Raw genomic sequence first — 20,277 nt, forward strand, 5'->3', positions numbered from 1 at the left:
TTTGGAGACCTTTTCTGTTGCAATGTTCTTTAAGTGACAAAACTGGTTGTATAACAAGTATGTATTAATGGCACTACTGCGTCTGCCTCACAGGCATTGCATGCCTCCTCAAGGGAGTGGAAGGGTTTTCCCTGTATCTTGCTATTCCGCAGAGGTCTATGTGGAAACTGTGCCATTTACGTTCATACTGAGGGAAGAAATGGATTAGGTAGTGTTTGCAGTCATTCAATTTTTCTTTTTTAGCCCAAGCACTCATCAATTGTTGTGCATGCATTGGGCTTTTTTGTACAGACACACATTTGTCTGAATATGGCAGTGGATACCTAAGGGGGAAGAAAAGAAAAAAAATATAAAAAAAAGAACTGTAGTTATAAATTGTTTGATTGTGAGCCGAAAACTAGACTGCTTCAGGTATTCCAAAAGAAGCTTGGAGGACATCATAAAGAAAATGTAATTGTTACATTGTAAATGTTGTAATTGCTCACACTTTTTCAAAAAATATTTTGTATTTTTAAAATTTCTTTCAAGTCTGAGCCTAATTAAAAACACAGTTGGATCTTGTGGCAGTTTAGATGGGGAAAGTACTTCATAGCACAGACTCAGATTCAAAGCTTCTATTAATTTCTGCCATCATTTGCTAAATTTCACTTGCCCTAGCTATATGAAGTCACATTAAAAAAACACCTTTCCCTCAGTATTTCAGGATGTCCACTTTGAGACACAACAAATACAGACATAGTAACCACTCATGGGTAAAAGCTTTATATACGCTTCAGACAGTTAAAATCAGGCTGTGAGTCAGTGCAGTGGTACTCAAATGTCCAGACAAGGTGCTCCAAATTCCAGTACTTTACAGACATTCAGAAAATTCCCAGACTTGTAGTTGGATATCAGAAGTTTTCTCTGCTCTTATCTCCTGAATGTCACAAATAATTGAGTTTTCATTGAGCTTACTAACATATTTACCTTCACAATGTTTGTTTCTTGGCCAACGTATAGTCTCATATGGAATGGTATGCACTATTTATTTGCATATATCAGAAAGAGACAATCATTGTTTCCCTTATCAGTGTGCTGCACTGACTACTTAACCTGATGAAAGACTTTATTTTGAGGGTGTGTGGATTAATCTCTGAGGCATAGTCTCTTCAATACATCTCTATTCTTGCAAAATGGTCCTTTATCACTGTCCCCCATGGAAGAAATACATGTATGGAAATCAAATCACCTTTTTTCCTTAGTAAACAAAACAGACTGATCTCTTTTTTCTTCAGCACTCCAATCATGTATACCTTTTTTCTTTTTATAGATGGTTGTGGATCATATGGTGAGTGTGTATCATATGATCTCTTTTTTTTCCCTCTACTGTGTCACCATAGAAGCTTGATAGGTTGCTCGCTATTATTCTTAAATTACTTACTTGATGACTGATTTCAAAGTTTGATGTCCTATATATCTGGTTTGAGGACTCTTCTGTGAAGCTTGTATGGGTCTAATTTATAAAGTTTGCTTCCTGATAGAAGCTATTTTACATACTTTTCAATTAGAAGATTAAAAGAACTTCCATTTTAGTCTGATACAAGTACTTATACCTGTTAAATTTTAAACACAAAGATTAAATAGGATATTTGTCTCTGATGCACTAACAAAACTCTCTGAAGCCCTACCACTTAATGATATTCATTTTTCAGCTATATATTTTGATTAGCTATACTTTGATAGCTGTTTGTACATATTAGAAGTAGTACAGATAACAATATTAGTTTCTTTTTTTTTTCCATTTATTAGCTCTTGTATTTTATTTCTAATTGCACACTTCACTTTCATATTCAAATTTATACTTTTTCTTGAGGGACTTTCTAGAGATTTTGCAAGTCTCTTGTTTTGGGTTCAGCTTTAGGTGGAAACTCCTTATATACTTGTCCTCTTTCTACATGAAATATGATTATGTTATGACTGTTGGCTGCAAAACAGGTGCCACATCAGGGCAAGTGTTTCATTAACCATTACTGATCACAACACAGCTCCAAAGTATCACATAATCATAGAACAGTTTGGGGTGGAAGGGACCTTAAAGATCATCTAGTTCCAACCCCCCTGCCATGGGCAGGGACACCCTCCACTAGCCCAGGTTGCTCAAAGCCTCATCCAGCCTGGCCTTGAACACCTCCAGGGATGGGGCATCCACAGCTTCTCTGGGCAACCTGTGCCTGTGCCTCACCACCCTCACAGTAAAAAATTTTCCCCAATATCTAATCTAAATCTACCCTCTCTCTGCTTAAAACCATTACCCCTCATCCTATCATTACATTTCCTGGTAAAGAGTGCTCCCTGTCTTTTCTCCAGCTTTGTGCTGGTACAGTGCAATACTGTTCTGCAGCTGCTGTTGTGGGAATGAGATAGCTGTGCACGTGCACTTTATGTGGCACCATGAGGGTGCCATACTTGTTCCCCATTGTTTCTTATTTGCCCTTCAGCCCTACTTCCAGTAAAATCAGTGACAAAAATGCTTTTGCTCCATTGTCATGGAAGAAAAATGGTTATGGTGAATAGAACCGATAAGTGGAATTTTTTTGTAATGTGTATTTCTGAGAAAAAATGAAGACATTATAAACCATGAAAATGGTCTCATTTAGCTGCTATGAGATTATTCTGAAATTCATGTATTTAGAGTATTTCCTTTAAATTGCATTTAACTATTTTTTTAAAATTTTCTTTTGTGTAAGCTACAGTGTATAGCATGGTAAATAGAGAGGAAACCTGTTGTTCTCTGGGTCATTAGGAAACATATTTTAAAAACCTCACTTTTTTCTTCATCAATATGAGGTAGTAAGTGGAGTTTTTCAAGGAGATAAAATTACTTTAGCTGTGTAGATTTAATGATTTCAAAGGGAAGTACTCCCAAACTGCAAATCACTTTTTGCAGACAACTTGTAATTCTGTTTAATGAAGCTTCTTATTTTCCTTGCATAACTTACAAGTGAGGTATGAATTTTACATCTGAAATAAAAATATATCTATACCTATTTCTCCTCTGTGACTTGTGTGAGAATGAAATATATCTGAGTGAGGATGTGAAAGAATAAAATTGTGTGACTGTTCTAGAAAACTCACCAAATCCACCATAAAATCTAACTAATATACACACATATTCTCTACAAATGATACACAGTTTTTTAAAAAACACAGCAACAGCAGAAGTGTCTCTAACATTAATATGAGTTTAATGTAATATGCATAACTGTTAAATTTTATAATCATTGAAATCCATTTTTATGTTGGTCTTAACAGATATCTATGGGAATATAGTTTCCATGTTTATTATAACCCTGTTCACATTCAACTCCTATGAGTAGCTTTATTCAAATTTCAGCTGAGTTCAAAGCTAAGATTTCTCCTTACTTTTGGAAATAATCTGTTGAACACTACTGGTAAGTCTTAACACCGCTGAGAAAAACATTCTACTTGATTTCAGAAATACCATAATTAAATTTCTCATTCATCTGAGCTAAAATTAAAGTTCTTAGAGGTCACTGGTGACTGTGAGAGACATTATTGTGGGTTTGTTCACTTTGAATGTGAAGAAAATTTGAGTTATAGTTTTATATTACATCTAGAAGAGATTATAAGAGTAATTTTTCAGCCATATATTATGCACTATTGAATTTGTTGGGAATTCTTCACAAGTTTCTTTGGAAATAAAAATGTTTTGAAAAAACTATTGGAAACAATTTTACTCTTTTTTTCTTTTTTTTGTCATTTCATCTGAAAAATAATTTAATTAGATCTATAATGCATATGTTTTTTTCAGGAAAGGAGTGAGGTGGAAGTGAGAGTAATGTCTGATTTTTAAAATACCTTTTCCATGGATCTGAGCTCTCAGTTTTTCAGCAATATCTTTAAGAATTCATAGGTTACTTTTTCTGTTTTTGCTTAGTACAAATTGATGTGCTCTTTTGAAATATTTTACCATCTAACATAATTTCAATTCCTCTACACACTATTTCTTTTTTACCATTCATCACTCTTCTGAGTTGTGCCTTCAAACCCACAGGTTCACATCCTAATATATCTTGAAAACCTCTGCATGCCTGTGCATTTGAGACTAGAAAAACACCTTTCTCCTTATGCCCTCCAGCCTTGCAGCTGTGTTAAATATCTTCTAATTACTACAGGATAACTATGTAGGATTAAAGTGTAGAGGAGTATCATGAAATTCTGTCCATCAGATACTTTCCAGAAATTCCCATCAACCATTCAGACAATTCTACATTTAGAATGTCCCATATAAAACTTCTCTGGTCAGATGCAGAGATTTAGAAGATAATAACTTTTCCTTTTATTTGGTCATTAAAAGATAGTTAGTAGTCATGAAATACAGCAGCTGTGAGTACTGGTGATTTAAGAATAGAAATAGAAGGGAAGAAAATGGTGATGAGTTTGAAGCCTGTGTGCAGAAACAAGTCCAGATCTGCAAGGCATGTCAACACACATCCAGGACTGTAGTAAAAAGGTCTGATACATGTACCAGTGTCATGTACTAATGTGGATGTGCTTTTTCACCACCGCTGGCGCTGGCTTGTTCTTTATGGTACAGTGTGCCTGCTTGGCTGCACATCTGGTTCCATATAATTTTCTTCACACTTTAAGTCATAATATGTTAGAGCATCTCTAGCAGCTAAAACAGCGCTATGGATAATGATTATTCATAGTGAATTATACTCCAGAGGCTTTTCTCTACTGATAGATCAGAGCCTGAACTATTAGCTAAAACTTGATCCTTAATTGTTCGATAGTTAAAGTTGGATAACATAACTGACACTTGTGGTGATTTCAAAGATCTTTTCAAATTCTTAAATTCAAATCAGAACACAAGAGTCATCTGATTAAGGTGTAATCAAACAAGAGAACAGAAAATCCACAATAGGCGAAGTATTGGTTTCACAAGTAGTGAGTAAAGGGGAAAAACTATTCTGCAACCTTTTTTGTCTCTCCATTTAAAAGTTAGATAATGGTATTTACTCTTAATGAAATCATAACAACACAGCTAGATGATGAAAAATTTAATAGAAAAGAGCTGAACATCTCCTGTGAATTCAGTGTTGGCCACATCATTGCAAAATTCCATGTTATATTTTTGCCATCATACTATAGGAGATGTTATATTGTGGGATGGAGGAAGTGTTGAGTTGCTACAACTGTTAAATAAGGACAGAAGTGAGCTGTGTTTTTTTCCTTAGCCATCCAAGTGACCCTTTTTTTTTCTAGTCGCTGGGTCACACCCTATCTCAGCTTGCTGGCTGGGGACACTCTGAAGGAAGTGGACATTCCTCTAAAAAGTGTTAAAGACATAACAACAGGTAAATTGTCACCAACCTGTGACTTGATCAAAGGCTGTTGAGAAGAGAATCCAAAGCAACTTGAGCAAAAAACATCTATGACATCTGCTGTGTTAGTATAGGGGATAATACATGAAAAATCCACAGGTTTAAGTTAGATGAAACAGATGCTTTAAAGCAGAAAATTTGCCTGAGGAGGTGACATGTTTTTAGCTGGTGTTCGTATGGATTCTCAGAACCACAGCACCACAGTAGCACTGTGGTTACTTGCCCTACGTAAAGCTATCTTATAACTGGACTCTCTCTCATGTCATTTTTCTCTGTTCCAAATTTTTTCCAGGTAGAATTTCTGTAGCTGGCACATTAATCTAGGATTTTCTAGCTCTTCTGTACAGCTATGACCAGTATACGTGTATAAGTCAGTTCCAGAGGACTAGTTACAATGAGCCCAGGACTTACAGAAACAATAGGTCTACTGCCAGTCATGATGCAAATGAGCACCATGTGTGAATCCAGTGTGTCTGGGGTGCACAAGACGGATTTGAAAATGCTGATCAGCTACAGAGTATGAAGACAGTGTGCATGGTGATTCTGGAAATGCTGCGTTTAAGGGTCTTGAACTGCACAGTATTACATGCATTCATGTCTTTGTGGGATATCCTGGAGAGAAATACCACAATGGTAACTCTGGGAATCTTCTATCAACAATTACCAGAATTTGGTTCCTTCTGATCCTCTTAACCTCTGATATAGAGAGAAAGCCTACATAGGTGCTTCTGGATAGTAATTTTGGAATGAAAAAAAAAATACTCCTCCATCTAAAAAACCTAAACCAAACCTGTGTAAACTACAGAACAAAGTTTTTAGTAGTATTTACAAGTTTTCTTTGATGGTCATGAGAGAGAAAGGGAAAACATTGGTATTGCTTCTTCAAGAATGACATTCTACTGTCAAGGACTTGCAGTTTGGTGTGTTTTTTCTCTATGCCATATGGTAAAATCAGTTAACTTTAAATTTTTAGATATAAGTATGAAGCATTTAGTCAGAGTGAGGCAGAATGAGCCCAGGGAGTGCTATTTGAGATTTACAAAATAATCTTTATTACATTGCTACAAATGGTCACAATATTTGTAACAGCCTTATAAGGTCTATGCAAGAACAAATCCACTTGAAACAAAGCAGAAATCAATTGAGCCTGAAAAACAGGAACACAATCCAATCCTGTTCTAGCACCTTATAACATAAATCCTTATTGTGCATGAGCTAAAAGTGAACTTCAGATTAATGAAAGTCTTAGAAAGATTTATTTGACATAAACAATATGTGCTATCAAAGGAAAAAAAAAATCCTGGATCTATTCCTGTCTTGTATAAACAAACTCAGTTTGAAGATGCCATGTTCACAGGTTTAAAAAGGTTCATTTCTCTCATCACAAGTTTGTCCCCAGGGGAAAGGACATCCCCACTTAATAACACTGGCAAATGCTGTTCTATTGAGAGTGTTCATTTCCCTTGTGGGATTGTTTTGTTTTCTGTGAACTTTAAGAGTAACTTCCACAGCTTCCAGGTTTAGCATCTGATAGAGTTAACAAAATCTTTTTCCTAAAAATGAGAAGTGGTGTGAAGAGGCGTGAGTGAACACAGTTTTTCATCCTATGGGACTTAGAAACATGTATTTATGTATCAGGTTTTGTCTCTATCCTGCAGCTTGATTTTGGTCTATGGGACTTAGAAACATGTATTTCTATATCAGTTTTTGTCTCTATCCTGCAGCTTGATTTTGGGCCAATCATTCTATTCAAATGCCCTATGCCATGGTTTCCCTGTTTTAAAAAAGAGAAAACAGAGATTTTATGTCTCTGTGACCTGTAGATGAAAAATAGAATATCATTATAAAAATTGTTTTTGAGGGTAAAGGCAAAACACTACCTGTGGACTTCTTAATTGTGAATTTGCTTAGTACTTGATGATGAGAAGATGCTAGCACTCCTTGTTCCCAGGGCAATTCTCCTGTGTTTAGGAAAAACACTGAATATTTGAATCCTTAGTTCCAACAAGGAATTGGATGTATAGCATCTAGAATTATTTCCTCCATTTAATGCAAGCCTGGGATATTGGCATGTCATTAAATTGTGAGTACCATAATACATTTAAAAGACAAGTCAAAATTAGCTTCCTCTTTGCCTGCAAATTGTATATTAAATCTTGTTGGAATTCCTCAAACCTCCAACCTTCATTTATCAATGCAGTGATTCATCATGTCTCTTCATATTTTGTTTTCACCAGCAGTTCCTGTGTATGGGATAACAATGTATGTGCTGCTGTCACAGGATTCAGTGGAAACGAGGGCTGTTAATGTGGTCTGAATGCCCTGAGTACAGAATCAAGTTATCTGCAATATCAGGAGTGTTTCTGTGTGTCACCGTTATTATGGGAAGAGGCAGGAACTGTTTTGGGTTCATGGAAAAGCACAAGGAGGTTTAATCATTTCCAAAAGACAATGCTTAGCAAGGACCAGCTGCTGGGGCTGAATGGCCATTCCATGAGCTATATTGGCTACCCCCACACTGTAAAGATCTGCTGACATATCCCAAGGAATGGCCAACAGAACTGTCATACTTGACCCTAAAAACAGTGAAGCCTGTTTTATATCACAGATGTTAGTATAATTTTATACTCATATTATATTCCCATGTTTATACCCAATAATACTCAGCTTCTGCTTGCCACCTTGACCCTTTCACTCATCTCAATGTCTCTGGGATGCAGTATAGTGCAGTTAACAAAGGTTAACTTTAAGTTTGCTTTAAACTGTGATCAGTGCATTAGGTCTGCTACTCTTTAGCATAACACCAGGGCTGGAGTGAGAGGTGGATTCATGGATTTATATTAAGGAGATTTATGGCAGAAAATAATTTGATCTCAGATTAGAAATTCCCATGAGACCTTTTTTGACTCTACTGCTGAGAAGAGGTCAGGTTATGGGAAGCTCTTGTCTGCTTCTCTTGACAGCATATAGCAGGAGATGCCTCCTGTCAGTTCTGAAACCAGGAAGAATCTTGCTGTCTACAGGCAGCACATGAATACCCGTTCTGAAACATTCTGGACCAGTATAAAATAAGTAATATTGGATTTGTCAAGATCAGCCAATAAAAGGATAAAATTCAGGGATAAAGATATGGAAGACCTGGGGCATAGTTTTAACTGGTGGACTGAAAGGAAAAGCCATGCTTTACAAATTTGAAGAGGAGAGAGGATTAAATTTTGTCCTTTGTGGTTAAGAAAAATATGGTGCAATGCTCGAAATTTCTGTTCACCTATGTTTAGGGACCAGATGGATAACTGCATGTGTTAGTCAGAGAAGTGTGTAACCTGTATTTGTGACTCATTATAGAATTATTTTTTTTAAATTTAGTGCTCCTGGCAAAAATCACATATAGCTAAAGTTCAGATGAAGAAAAGAAAGGAACCAGGTACTATAAAACCTCTGAGAAAAGATGTACTTCTTGGGTTACTTTAACCTTCCTTCTTTTCTGCTCTTCCTCTTTACATTGTTCCAGACCTCACAGAAATATCCTTTTAACATGTGGACTTGCAAAGTCTATTACACCTGCAAAAAGATTTGCAGTATGTAGAAGCCTTCTTTTTAGCCATTACCATGGCTTAGATAACATATTCATTCTCTAAAATGTTTTTGCTTTTGTTTCTGCGTACTGAGAGATCTTCAGTAAGCTCTCTCTACATGTAAATAGTCTGCAATTAAAACAATGATAGTGACATAAAATAAATAATAGAATTTTTAATAACAGCTTGAAGAACAATTAGGAAAGTCTGTGAAAAGAAAATCAGGTCAAGGAGATGAAATAAAATTCTATGTGCCATGGATTTTAAACTTTGGATATTTATTAATCAGAATCGATTTAGAGTTCTTTGTTTCAAGAAAAAGTTTTAGAAGATTTCCTAGATTACAAAAGTCACTAAATTTCATTCACTTTTGTGACTTAAATGTATGTAACTTCAGCTTATTTTTATTTATTTTATTTCATTTAGAAAGCTACGATTTAAAAATGAGCTATCAGCTGAGTTCTTACAAGCCATATTACAAATGGGATGAATGTTTATGACTGAGCTATAAATCTCTTCAAAACAAAGTTTACAATAGAATTATTAAAGCAATATTAAATATAACAGCATGAACAATCCTTCTATCATAATCATAATTCAGTAATAAAAGGGAGTCAATATCTCTATTTTATTCTTATCTTTAGCTAAGAATATTTCACAATAAAAACCTAGTCTTGATGTTACTAAAGTGAAGTAAGCTAGCATTTAGAACGAATATTGATATACTGTGTACATGTTCCTATTGTACAGAAATAGCACAATCATAAAACAGTCTCTCAAAAATACAGAAAAACAAGCATAGTGGTTGTAAGAAAAATTGTCTGTCAGCACTGTTCTCTATTGATTACTTTGGTTAAAATCCCTGTGTTGATCTAAGTGGTTAAAAAATAACCATAGTAAAAAAAGGATGCATAAACCTTAATTCTTTTAGCAAAACAATCCTTTTAGCAGTCTACAGATAATTGAAAGGGGAAAAAAACCCTCAACACCCTAGAGTTATATGCCAGGAAACAAAAAAAAAAGCAATACACTTCTGACACTTCCTATTTCTTGCTTTCCTCTGAGGGCAAGGGTCTATGCTCATTGAGAAGGGTTGTAACTTACAGCTTTTAATGCAAGCTTAGACAAACCATTCCTACACCATTGTTCCACCTATGAAAATTTGTTAATTTTGAAGCTTTTAAAAATATTTCCATCTACACCTGCTTTAAGTCCCATGTTAAAATGATAGTATTAAAATCCCTTAGGAGATAACTATACCCCAGATTTAGGAACTGTTAAAGAATGCTTGGATGGCAGTTACTGAAAGAGCGTCTTTAATGAACATATCATATCACAGGGACAGAACTTAAGTCTGTTTACCTATCAGCACCATTACTTTAATGTCTTTTAATTGGAGATCTAAATGAAGAAATCAGAATTCTTCCTTCTAAAAAAGTACACGAAAAAAAGAAATAGAGTAATTAAACAGTTGTCTCCAGATGTTCTCGGAAACAAAGTCAGTAATACTTGAGAGAAAATGGGAAATGGCAACCTGTTGTCACAGAAGGCGATGCCCAAGAAATTGCATTTCTGGAGCAGGAAAAGCCAGGAATGCTGTGATTTGTGCAAGAGTGTCACCTAGGAAAATTATGGCTTCTTCACCAGAACTTACCCAAACAACAAGGTCGTGATCTGTCTTCTTGTTTTACATAAAAAATTAAGTTCTAATATTGAAATGATGGACTTGTTAGAAAATCAGGATTATCTGGACTACAACCAACCACCTCATTACCAATAAACTAATTTATTTGTTTTACCAAAAATTAGCTTGTCTTTCTGAATAACAGAAGATAGAAGCAGTGAAAATTGTATTACTCAAAAGCAAATATTAACATACTGCTTTTAATACAGCATACAAGTTTTAATGCAGATTTTTTTCATTTTTAAACTATTATTTTGTTATTTTAACAATGCTTAATGTAAATCTTAATCAGGATTTAGCAATTATGTAAATTAAAAGGATGTAGTTCTGTTCTTATGAAAAGTTTAAAAAAGTAGGAGACTTTACTACTTTGTTATTGCCAGTGGGTTTTTTAAGTAATCTTTAAAAAGAAATATGATCTTCTGTCTTGTTGGGATACAAACAAAAACAAGTGTTCCTAATAAAAATGACATAATTATATGGGAGCCAGAAAACATATCTGTATGCTACATATACAGATATATATGAAACATAGATGTAATTGAACACAAGTTGTGCAGATGGACAGTGAATATGGCTCTAAAAACGACCTTCAACAGAAGTGGTCCAGCATAAATATCCAGCACAAATCACAATACATCACTAATTACAAAATGCACACTCTGATATATAATACAGTAAATTTTGTTTGACTCCTCTTTCTGTCATGTCTCCTGTAATACCTCAGCAGTAAATCATGGATATATGCAGTGATTTCTTAGCCAATGACTGATGCTCATTATAATCAGGATTATCTAATACAAATAACACTATTTTGAGATATTTCATTCCTTTAGCATTCTTTAGCAGCAACAAAGTCAATTTTTAAGTGGCATCAGTAACATAATGTTTTCACTTGTAACTGGACTAGCTACATAATGCTTGGGTCAGAATAAAATCCTTCTCAGAGAATTTACGTCTGTCAAGCAATAAAGACATTTGATTTTATTTTGGAGACAAAAGCTGCACGACTCTAATTTATTTAATTCCTACAGCCATAGTGACTGGCAATTCTAAATAAACACTATTAATAAACCATTAATCTGTAACTAAAGACTAGACTCGAATGTTGGCCAAATGCCTACTTCAGGAAATCTCACTGGAACGTCTGTCATTCTCACAATTACAGTGGAGAGAGAAGAGTGAGAGTTTCAGACAGCTAAATTAAAGCATGAGAAAAAACAGCAGCACATTGGTTTTGAGACTGTAATGACTTCTGTATTATTTACAATAAGAATTCAAAACACCCCATCTCAAAATGCTAAATAAAGAAGGAACAAATTAGTTGCTGATCCAGTTTGGTAATGGGAACCCATAGCAGTGTAACAAGAAAAGATCTTTACAAGCTATCAGGAATAAGAGATGGGGACAAAAAATGAAAACAATGAAAATGAATAGGAAATCTGATGCATTTCTACCTCCCACCTCAGCCTCCAGGTTTCAAACGAGGCCTGAAATGTCATTCATGTAATTATTACCATATCAGGTTGAAAGTAATTTCAGCTCAGTTGATTTGATTGAGCATTAATGGCTGCAAAAGGGAGATAAGGAAAGTGCATGGTAAAAATAGCTGCCCATTACAACAGCAGCAAACGGGGTCAACTTGTTAGATAACCTTATATTCCTTGATGGCTTCAGGTGGTTTGGGTTTTTTGTTTATTAAAGGATAACACCAAACATGAATGTGAAAATAAGCTAATTGAAGCTTTTCTTGGCAACCTTTGCCTTCCTCGTGTTGCTGTTTGAATAATGACTGACTTTTTGAGAGAGTTTACTAAATGCCAAGGTGCTGATGAGGGAAGGTCTCAGTAGCTGTGTTTCTTGCCTGTCAGTGATGGCTGCGAAGGACGATATGTGGCATACCTCCTCTTCACTGGAAAGTGACAGTTTACTTGTAATCTGTCAGCAACTGCAATTTCATTCTGGCAATATGAGGAACACAGAAACTAACATGTTGGTTACTGCTTCAGCCATAGCCAAGAATCTGAAAGACCTTGTTGCCAGCTATTGACCTGGCAGAGAGTTGGTTAGCGGTGCTTACAGGAGAGAGCCTGGAGCCACCAGCCTCTACAGAACAGCTGTTTTGCAATTGACCTGGCAGAAAGTTGGTTAGTGGTGCTGACAGGAGAGAGCCTGGATCCACCAGCCTCTACAGAACAGCTGTTTTGCTCTTTTATTTCAGCATTTCAGAGAATTTATCCATTTATTACTTTTCTGTACTCTCACATACCTCTTTCCTTATGTTTACTATATAAAACACAAAACTTCTGTTTCCCCCTACAGAAGTTCTCCCCTCACGTCTGCTTTCTCAACTACTGCTTACATTTATGTGGGGAATGAATTTGCAAAAGCCGCTGTCACTGTCTAATGGCTCCCTGTATGTGGGCAATGGTCTCCCACATTTTGTTTGGACTGGTTTGGCTGTGCTGTCTAGTGGCTCCTGTATGTGGGCAATGGTCCCCCACATTTTGTTTGGACTGGTTTGGCTGTGTCCTGCCTCTCCTTCAACTTCACTGGGCTTAAATAGATACAATTAAAGTATTTTGCCAGAATTCCTCTGTAATTTTTTATGCATACTTTCTATTGACCAGCTACCTGAGAGTATCTGGATGTTCTAAACAGATACAATTAAAATATTTTGCCGGAATTCCTCTGTAATTTTTTATGACCAGCTACCTGAGAGTATCTGGATGTTGGTCAAACAGGAAAAACAGGCAAGAAGGGAAGCAAGTTTAAGACATATCTCATCCAGACAGTAAATAGGAACTGTTAAGACAACAATCTGAAGAAAAAATCCAGTGACCAGTAACACATGAAGGTCAAAATGACTATAAAGACATTTTAAAAGCCCTCTCAGGTAGTAGAGACAGGCTTTGAAAGGAAATCTGAAGAAAAAATACAGTGACCAGGGACACATGAAGGTCAAAAAAAACATTTTAAAAGCCTTCTCAGGTAGTAGAGACAGGCTTTGAAAGGTTGTTCTGAAAAACCAGACCTGCTGAGCAAGTTGGAGTGGTGATCCTCAGGAAAATATTGCTTTAAAATTCCTTTCCTCTTATGTTTTTCTCCTACTTGGGTAAATAAGTAAGAAAAAATGGTATGGAGGATACCGTACCCCTCAAACTAACTGATTTGTGAAGTTCCTCTGCAAGAGTCACAAATCCTTCCCCTATTTCTTAATCAAAGCCAGGCTGTAAGGAACCTGTGTGTGCCTTGACAAGCTATGAACTAGAAAAACAAGCAGAATATATGATATTGAGCAGCCCGACTTCGGAAGGTGGGGGGGACATGTCCAAAAGGAACACCACTATAAAAAGGAAATGAAAGGAATTAAAGGCAGTGAGATTTCTTTCAACACACACAGAATCACAGAATGTGATAGGGTATTTTTGAAAACAACCTACACTCTGAATTTCTTTATATGTCTCTAGGGAAATATCACTGATGGAACACCTGGTTTTAGCTACATAAATGTACAGAAGAAAGAATAATTTCTTTGAATCACTACAACTGCTTCTTAGTTCTGTCTGACTGTATACTACCCTTGCCACCCTTATTCTTGGCAACAGTAATTATAGTAACTGCCACAACAAAATTGAAGTCCTATCAATTTAATCCTATATTCTGTAATCTGAATAGTGTATAGAAGTAATTTCACTTTTTCTTAAATTTGTATGAAATAGTAAAATGGTATTTTTAAAGCCTTTCTCTCCCTAAACTCATTTATCAATAAACATATAAAAACCCCCTTGACATGAATATTAAACACCTGTTCTCTAGTAGTGCTACTAGGTCTGGTAGAAATTAGAGAATTGGCACTGCCACAAAATGTGTTAGGACATGTTTAAAACATTCTGCTCTTAGCTTCATACATAAATTATGCATTTGGGGGAAAAAAAAGCTTCTAATATTGTTTATTCTCCAACTACGAAATTTTGGCAGAATAAAATCTAATTTACTGATTTATAGTATTGCAGTGAATAAATGCGTGAGTCTGACTAAATTTTCAAAAAAACCCCTTTCCTCTTTCTGTTTACAAGAATGTTACTTCCCATTTTGACAGAGAGGCTTTTAAATTGAGTGAATTACTGTCCACAGGAATGGCTGGGCAGGGAATTCATAATTGGCTACTTAGTCAATTGGTTACTTTGAGTGTGCAGTAAGGACTGTCTGCGAAAATGAAATCCAACAAAATAATGAAACAACAAATTAGGCATGTCACGTCTTAATAAGCAATGATGTCTAATTATGAAAGAATCTGTACTTACTTGCCAAGTGCAAAACACTCCATTTTAACAGTGGTTCCCCTTGCAGCTGTAACTGTGTAAGGAAAATGGACTTCAATTTTTGGTTCATATTCCCCCATCACACCTAGAAAATAAAGAATGCTTAAAATATGAAATAGCATCAAGTTTCCGTTTGCTGAGATTGTCACAGAAAAACCCTGTGGCTTGCTTTTTGAACCTGCCCAGCAGTAAAGCTAGTAATTGATGGAGGAAGCTTCGTTTGATCTGATGTGCTCTGCTCAGGCCGTGTACATATTCTAAAATAGTGTTCAGGGTTACCAACAGCACAACAGTGAGCTTAAGAAAAAGGATTTATTTTCTCAAACATGGGGTTAATATTTACATTCTGAAAGATTAAAGCAGGCAATCAGTTTTAGATGGGTGAGAATTTTGATAGAGCAAAGCTTTTCTTAGCAGTGCAGTGAAAATTATGACAAATAAATCAACATATCATGCTGTGTTCTACAGAGGACCTTCTAAGCTCAGCAAGAAAAACTCGATGTAAGAGCATTTGTGTATGCAGATACAAACACAGATATGCAGAGACACACAAAGTTCAGTTATTTCATTTTCAGTGACCCTTTTAATTTGGGAGATGATTAATTTTGTCAGGACGACACGCTTAGTACTATAAAATACAACTAGAAAAACATTCAGAAATGTGAAAAATGTAAACATTGAGATCAACAGAGTTATCTGGAATTTGCTGTGGAGTGACTGACAGCTTTGTAGAATCACAAGAGTTTAGGAAATGAGAAATGAGAAGGGAAGTGAGACAGGTTTTATAAGGCAAGGTGAGATGTTTGTATTTTATGCTACTTAGAGGAAATGTCATAGCATGGCAGGAAAAAAATATGACTCTAACAGATGTGTTTGGTTAGAAACAAGATGGGCTACTAGGGGAAGCGGTACTCAGGAACTAAAGTTATATTAAACAAAGTAAGAATTGTTCATATTTTTAGATGAAGAAAATGGAATAAAATCTGACTTGTGGACATAGTAGCAATAAGACAAGCCTAGACTAAATATATAAAAATTGGTCAAGAGTCTCCAAAGAATTTTATAGCAAGCAAATAGGAAGAAGAGAGGAAAAGAAAGCAGAGAAAAGAGATATCTTATGCAAGAAAAAGAAAAGAAAGGATCAGAAGGAGGAACATGGAAGTAGGGGAATATTAGATTTGCAGCTGAGAAACCAGCTGGCAGAGATAGACAGAAAAAACAACCCACAACTTATTAAGGCAAAACATAACATATAAGGCTGAAATGGTAAAACATATACTTCTAGCCCTTCAAATGTTCCTCATGGGACTTGGGAGTTTCCAGTGGGTCTGGGCTCGCTTCCTTCTGTTGTCTCACAGGCTCCTGTGGGTTTGTTTTGGGAGAAAGTCTAAACATGCATTTAGAAAAGTCTTTGGGGGCTTACGTTTAGTTAGAAAGTCTAAATGTGTTTGATATGTGAATCTAACAAACGAATTAGAAAGCATAAAACACTATTAATTCAAATAATGTAACTCCATAAATAACATGGCTTTATAAGTAGCAGTAGATTTCTTTTTAAAAAACATAATCATGCGAGTATTACACATACTAGCAACAGTGACCCATTTCTCCTCAAAAACATTACTAAATCAATGTTTTCACATTGTTTTGTGAACTTTCGGAGAAATGCTTCCACTTGTATGAAAATGCAAATACTGAACCAGTTCTGTCATTAAAGCTTAAAAGGCATGTTTTTGTAGAAAAAAGGAAATGAACCTTTGTATCCTGGGTATATAAATAAACTCAGCACATCAACCAAATAGTAGTCAATTAAAATTTTCCCTAGCCTACTTTGAAATAATTCCTAGCCTAATCTGTCATAAAAAACATATTCCCAATAGTTTGTACTGTGTCAATAAATTTCATCATTTAATTACATTCCTAGTGACTTCTTTTACAGTTTTCTGCCTTTTTTTTGTGATTATGAATAGCAGTTTCTGATTAATTTCAGTTGATTCATTCATTTTTTTATAAGATATCTCTCATATCCCCTTTTAGCTCTGTCTTTTACAGACTAAAGAATCCCAGACTATTAATCCTTCCTTACAATGAATCTTTAATAAACTTGCGATCACTCCTAGTACCCATGTTGCAGTTTCAAATTCCATTCTATCATTTTGAGATGTGAAGATGAGAACAGCACAGCATTATTGAAGCTGTAGATCTTCCTATCACAGTGTTTTTGCACTTTTGTTGTTGTTGTTGTTTGTTTGTTCTTTATTGCTTTTCTCATGATCCAGTTCCATATGCCTTTTTCCACTTGAGTTCGTGTTCATCCACAATGGCACCCATATTATCCAATCAAGGTATTACATTTTTACATTTAGGTTTTGTACTGGTTGACCTTATTTATCAACTATCCACTCTGTTATCATGATATGCTGTTACAGCTCTTCACAGTTAGTTTTAATTTTAACTATCTTTAATAATTTTATATCAACAAGCTTTTCTACCTCTGTGTTAATTTTCTTTCCTGATTGTTTATGTGTTGAATCATGAAGTCCCATAAAAGTATTCTGTGGCTTCACTGACAATGTCCCAGTTCTTCAAACTGATCAGATACTCCTACAAAAGGTGGATTTTTTTAATCTGTTGTTAATTCAAAATAGGGTGGTCTTTCAGCCTCTCTGAGAATATAATTTCCTTGACAGCCTTTGATGAGTGACCTTGTCAAGAGCTATTTGAAATGAAAGTACACAGTGTTACTTTGACCATTCCTATTCATATTCTCCATGACTCTTCAGGAAAGTTGTATACAGATTGAAGCATGTCTTCCCTCTTCAAAAGCTGGGTTCATGGCATATGACTGCATGGTAAGATTGCTGTATGGTAATGTGATAAATACAATTCTACTAATCATATTTTTCTATGTATTTTTTATCAAAACACTTGACAGAAAAGTCAGACTTACTGCCTTTAAATCAGATGTTCCTTGGAGTCCCCTTTTTAAAAAAAAAAGCATAATTTCTTCCTACACTCCTTCTACGTGTGAGGGTCAGCGAAGGAAAATGATACATCCCGCTTCCTTCTGTATATGAATTTGGCCTTGGGGATTTGTTAGCATTTGTACTATCAATATTTCTTCCAAAATTTATTCTATTGAAACTTCAGTTATGAGAATTTCAGTCTCATTAGGGGAACTTCCCTAAGTTCCCTTGTAGTGAACACTACTGAAAATAGTTCATTTAGGTTTTATGATGCAGCCTTATACTCCTGAGGTGTTCCTTTAAAATCTCTGGCGTCTGTTGACTGCACATACTTGCTGACAGGTTTTGTGATTCAATTATATAAAAAAGCTTTTTTCCGGTTTTGTGTAAGACTTCTTTTTGCTTTTGTGTAAGACTTTTTTTCCTGAAAATCATTGTGTTGAATTGTCATATGCTATTAAACGTTTGCTTTTTGTAGCTCTGAAAAAATGCAACCTAAAACAGGATTAAATTATTCTTGCCTTTAAACTAATACAGTACGTATGAACACACCTAAGGGTTAATATTGTCTTTTGGATCTTATGTTTTCAACTTACATTAACTCCATTTAGTAGGTGCAATCTGTACAAGTATTGAATGTTCCTTGCAAGTCATGTGATTGTTTCATATTTCCAATGAAATCCTGATCTACTAATGCTTTGTACAACATCCTGCTCTTTGAGTTATTGTTACACTAGCAAGTGACATGCCTGCAGCAACTAGCAGAAAAATGTAGAAAAAATTCTGAGCAATTGTTTGGTGTCTCTATGAAAATTAGGAAACAAAAGTCTATTATTGCAAAGAGATATTTTTCATCCTTATTATTTATGATCTTTGAGACCAAGGAGGCCATTACAGTTGCATAGACATCAAGGGAATTACCAAGGCCTTACCTTCCCACATTACATTATAATTGCTTTGCTATGGTTGTTGCAGCTCCAGGCTCTTAATTTTTCACAGTTTCTGTTTTGGCCACTGTAAGTCAGTAATGGTAAAACAGCCTCCACCTTAATTTTCATCAAGATTTTTGTTTGTATGTTGTAGTTTAACCTCAGCTGACTATAATAACCATGCAGCTGGTTGCGTACCCCCACACTCAGTGGGATGGGGGAGAGAATTGGAGGAAAAAGGTAAGAAAACTTATGGGTTGAGATAAGAACAGTTTAATGAGTGAAATAAAATAAAAATTAATGCTAATAACACTAATACTACTGCTACTAATAATAAATTGTAATGAAAGGAAAACAACAACAAAAAAAAGAGACAAACTCCAAGAAAAACAAGTGATGCAACCACTCACTACCTGCTGACTGATGCCCAGCCAGTCCCCAAGCAGCAGCTGCCCCTGGTCTATTTCCCCTAGCTTATATCCTGGGCAGGGGCAGTATGAGAAGCTGAAAAAACCCCTGGCTTAAGGTAAGCATTGCTTGGCAACAACTAAAACATCAGTGTGTTATCAACACCCTGTTCTCAGCACAAATCCAAAATACAGACTCATACTAGCTACTACGAAGAAAAGTAACTCTATCCCAGCATAAACTAGCACATTGTATCAGGTGTTAGAAAGGACCTGGACTTTTAAGAAATATTGAGGCCTTGAGTTATGTGTATTAGAATCAATCTCTCTCAGACTTACATACACGACTCTCTTTCAGAGGTTTGGTTAAAGCCAAAAAAAATTTTCTCAGTCATTTTTTATTTCCAGTTATCAAACATGAAATATAACAATAAATAAAATTGATCAACACAGAATAAGAACATAATATACAATTTTCAAGCAGCTAACAGATCACAGAGCTCATGTGGTCTGAGCACTACAGAGGAACGGGGAGCTGTTCTCAATGCTCCTCTGCTCTGCCTTCCCATGAAAACAGATCCTTTCAGACAGTCTTTTACCTTCCCATGATTCAGTCTTCCTTAGGCTAATTACTTAGTTTACTGCACTCCCTACTTCACAAGCATTGCCTTTCAGCTGAGTTCAGTTCTGGGTATGAAAGTGCTGAATTTGTGATTGGTATGAAATGCATCACTTCACGACACATCTGATTTCTCAGATCTTGAAATTTTGTCTGGAATTTAAAGAGGGGTTAAAAGCCAAACTTTCCTGTTTGTTTAAGTAAATCTTACCCCTGGGCTTTATTCTGAAACAAGTCATCCCAGCTTACATTTCCCAGTCTCTGGGTCTCTGCCTTTTCAGCATGTACGAGAAAGAGAGCTCTCCACATTTCTATCCAGCTAGAGTCTTCCCTGGACGGGTGAAGCTGAACTGAGACGAAACACTAATAAGCCTTCTGTTATATC

At 35.6% G+C, this 20,277-nt stretch overlaps 1 protein-coding gene across 1 annotated transcript in view; it reads right to left on the reverse strand.

The window, feature by feature from the left end:
- The window catches only part of CNTN5 (contactin 5), a 186,763-nt gene that overhangs the window by 136,391 nt on the left and 30,095 nt on the right, over positions 1 to 20,277 (reverse strand). Inside the window, exon 3 of the mRNA XM_010080210.1 lies at positions 14,954 to 15,056. Coding sequence (XP_010078512.1) covers positions 14,954 to 15,056 — 103 coding nt within the window. The remainder of the gene's footprint in view (positions 1 to 14,953; positions 15,057 to 20,277) is intronic.

This window comes from Pterocles gutturalis, unplaced genomic scaffold (assembly GCF_000699245.1).
Source record: "Pterocles gutturalis isolate BGI_N339 unplaced genomic scaffold, ASM69924v1 scaffold3154, whole genome shotgun sequence".
Classification (NCBI taxonomy): Eukaryota; Metazoa; Chordata; class Aves; order Pterocliformes; family Pteroclidae; genus Pterocles; species Pterocles gutturalis.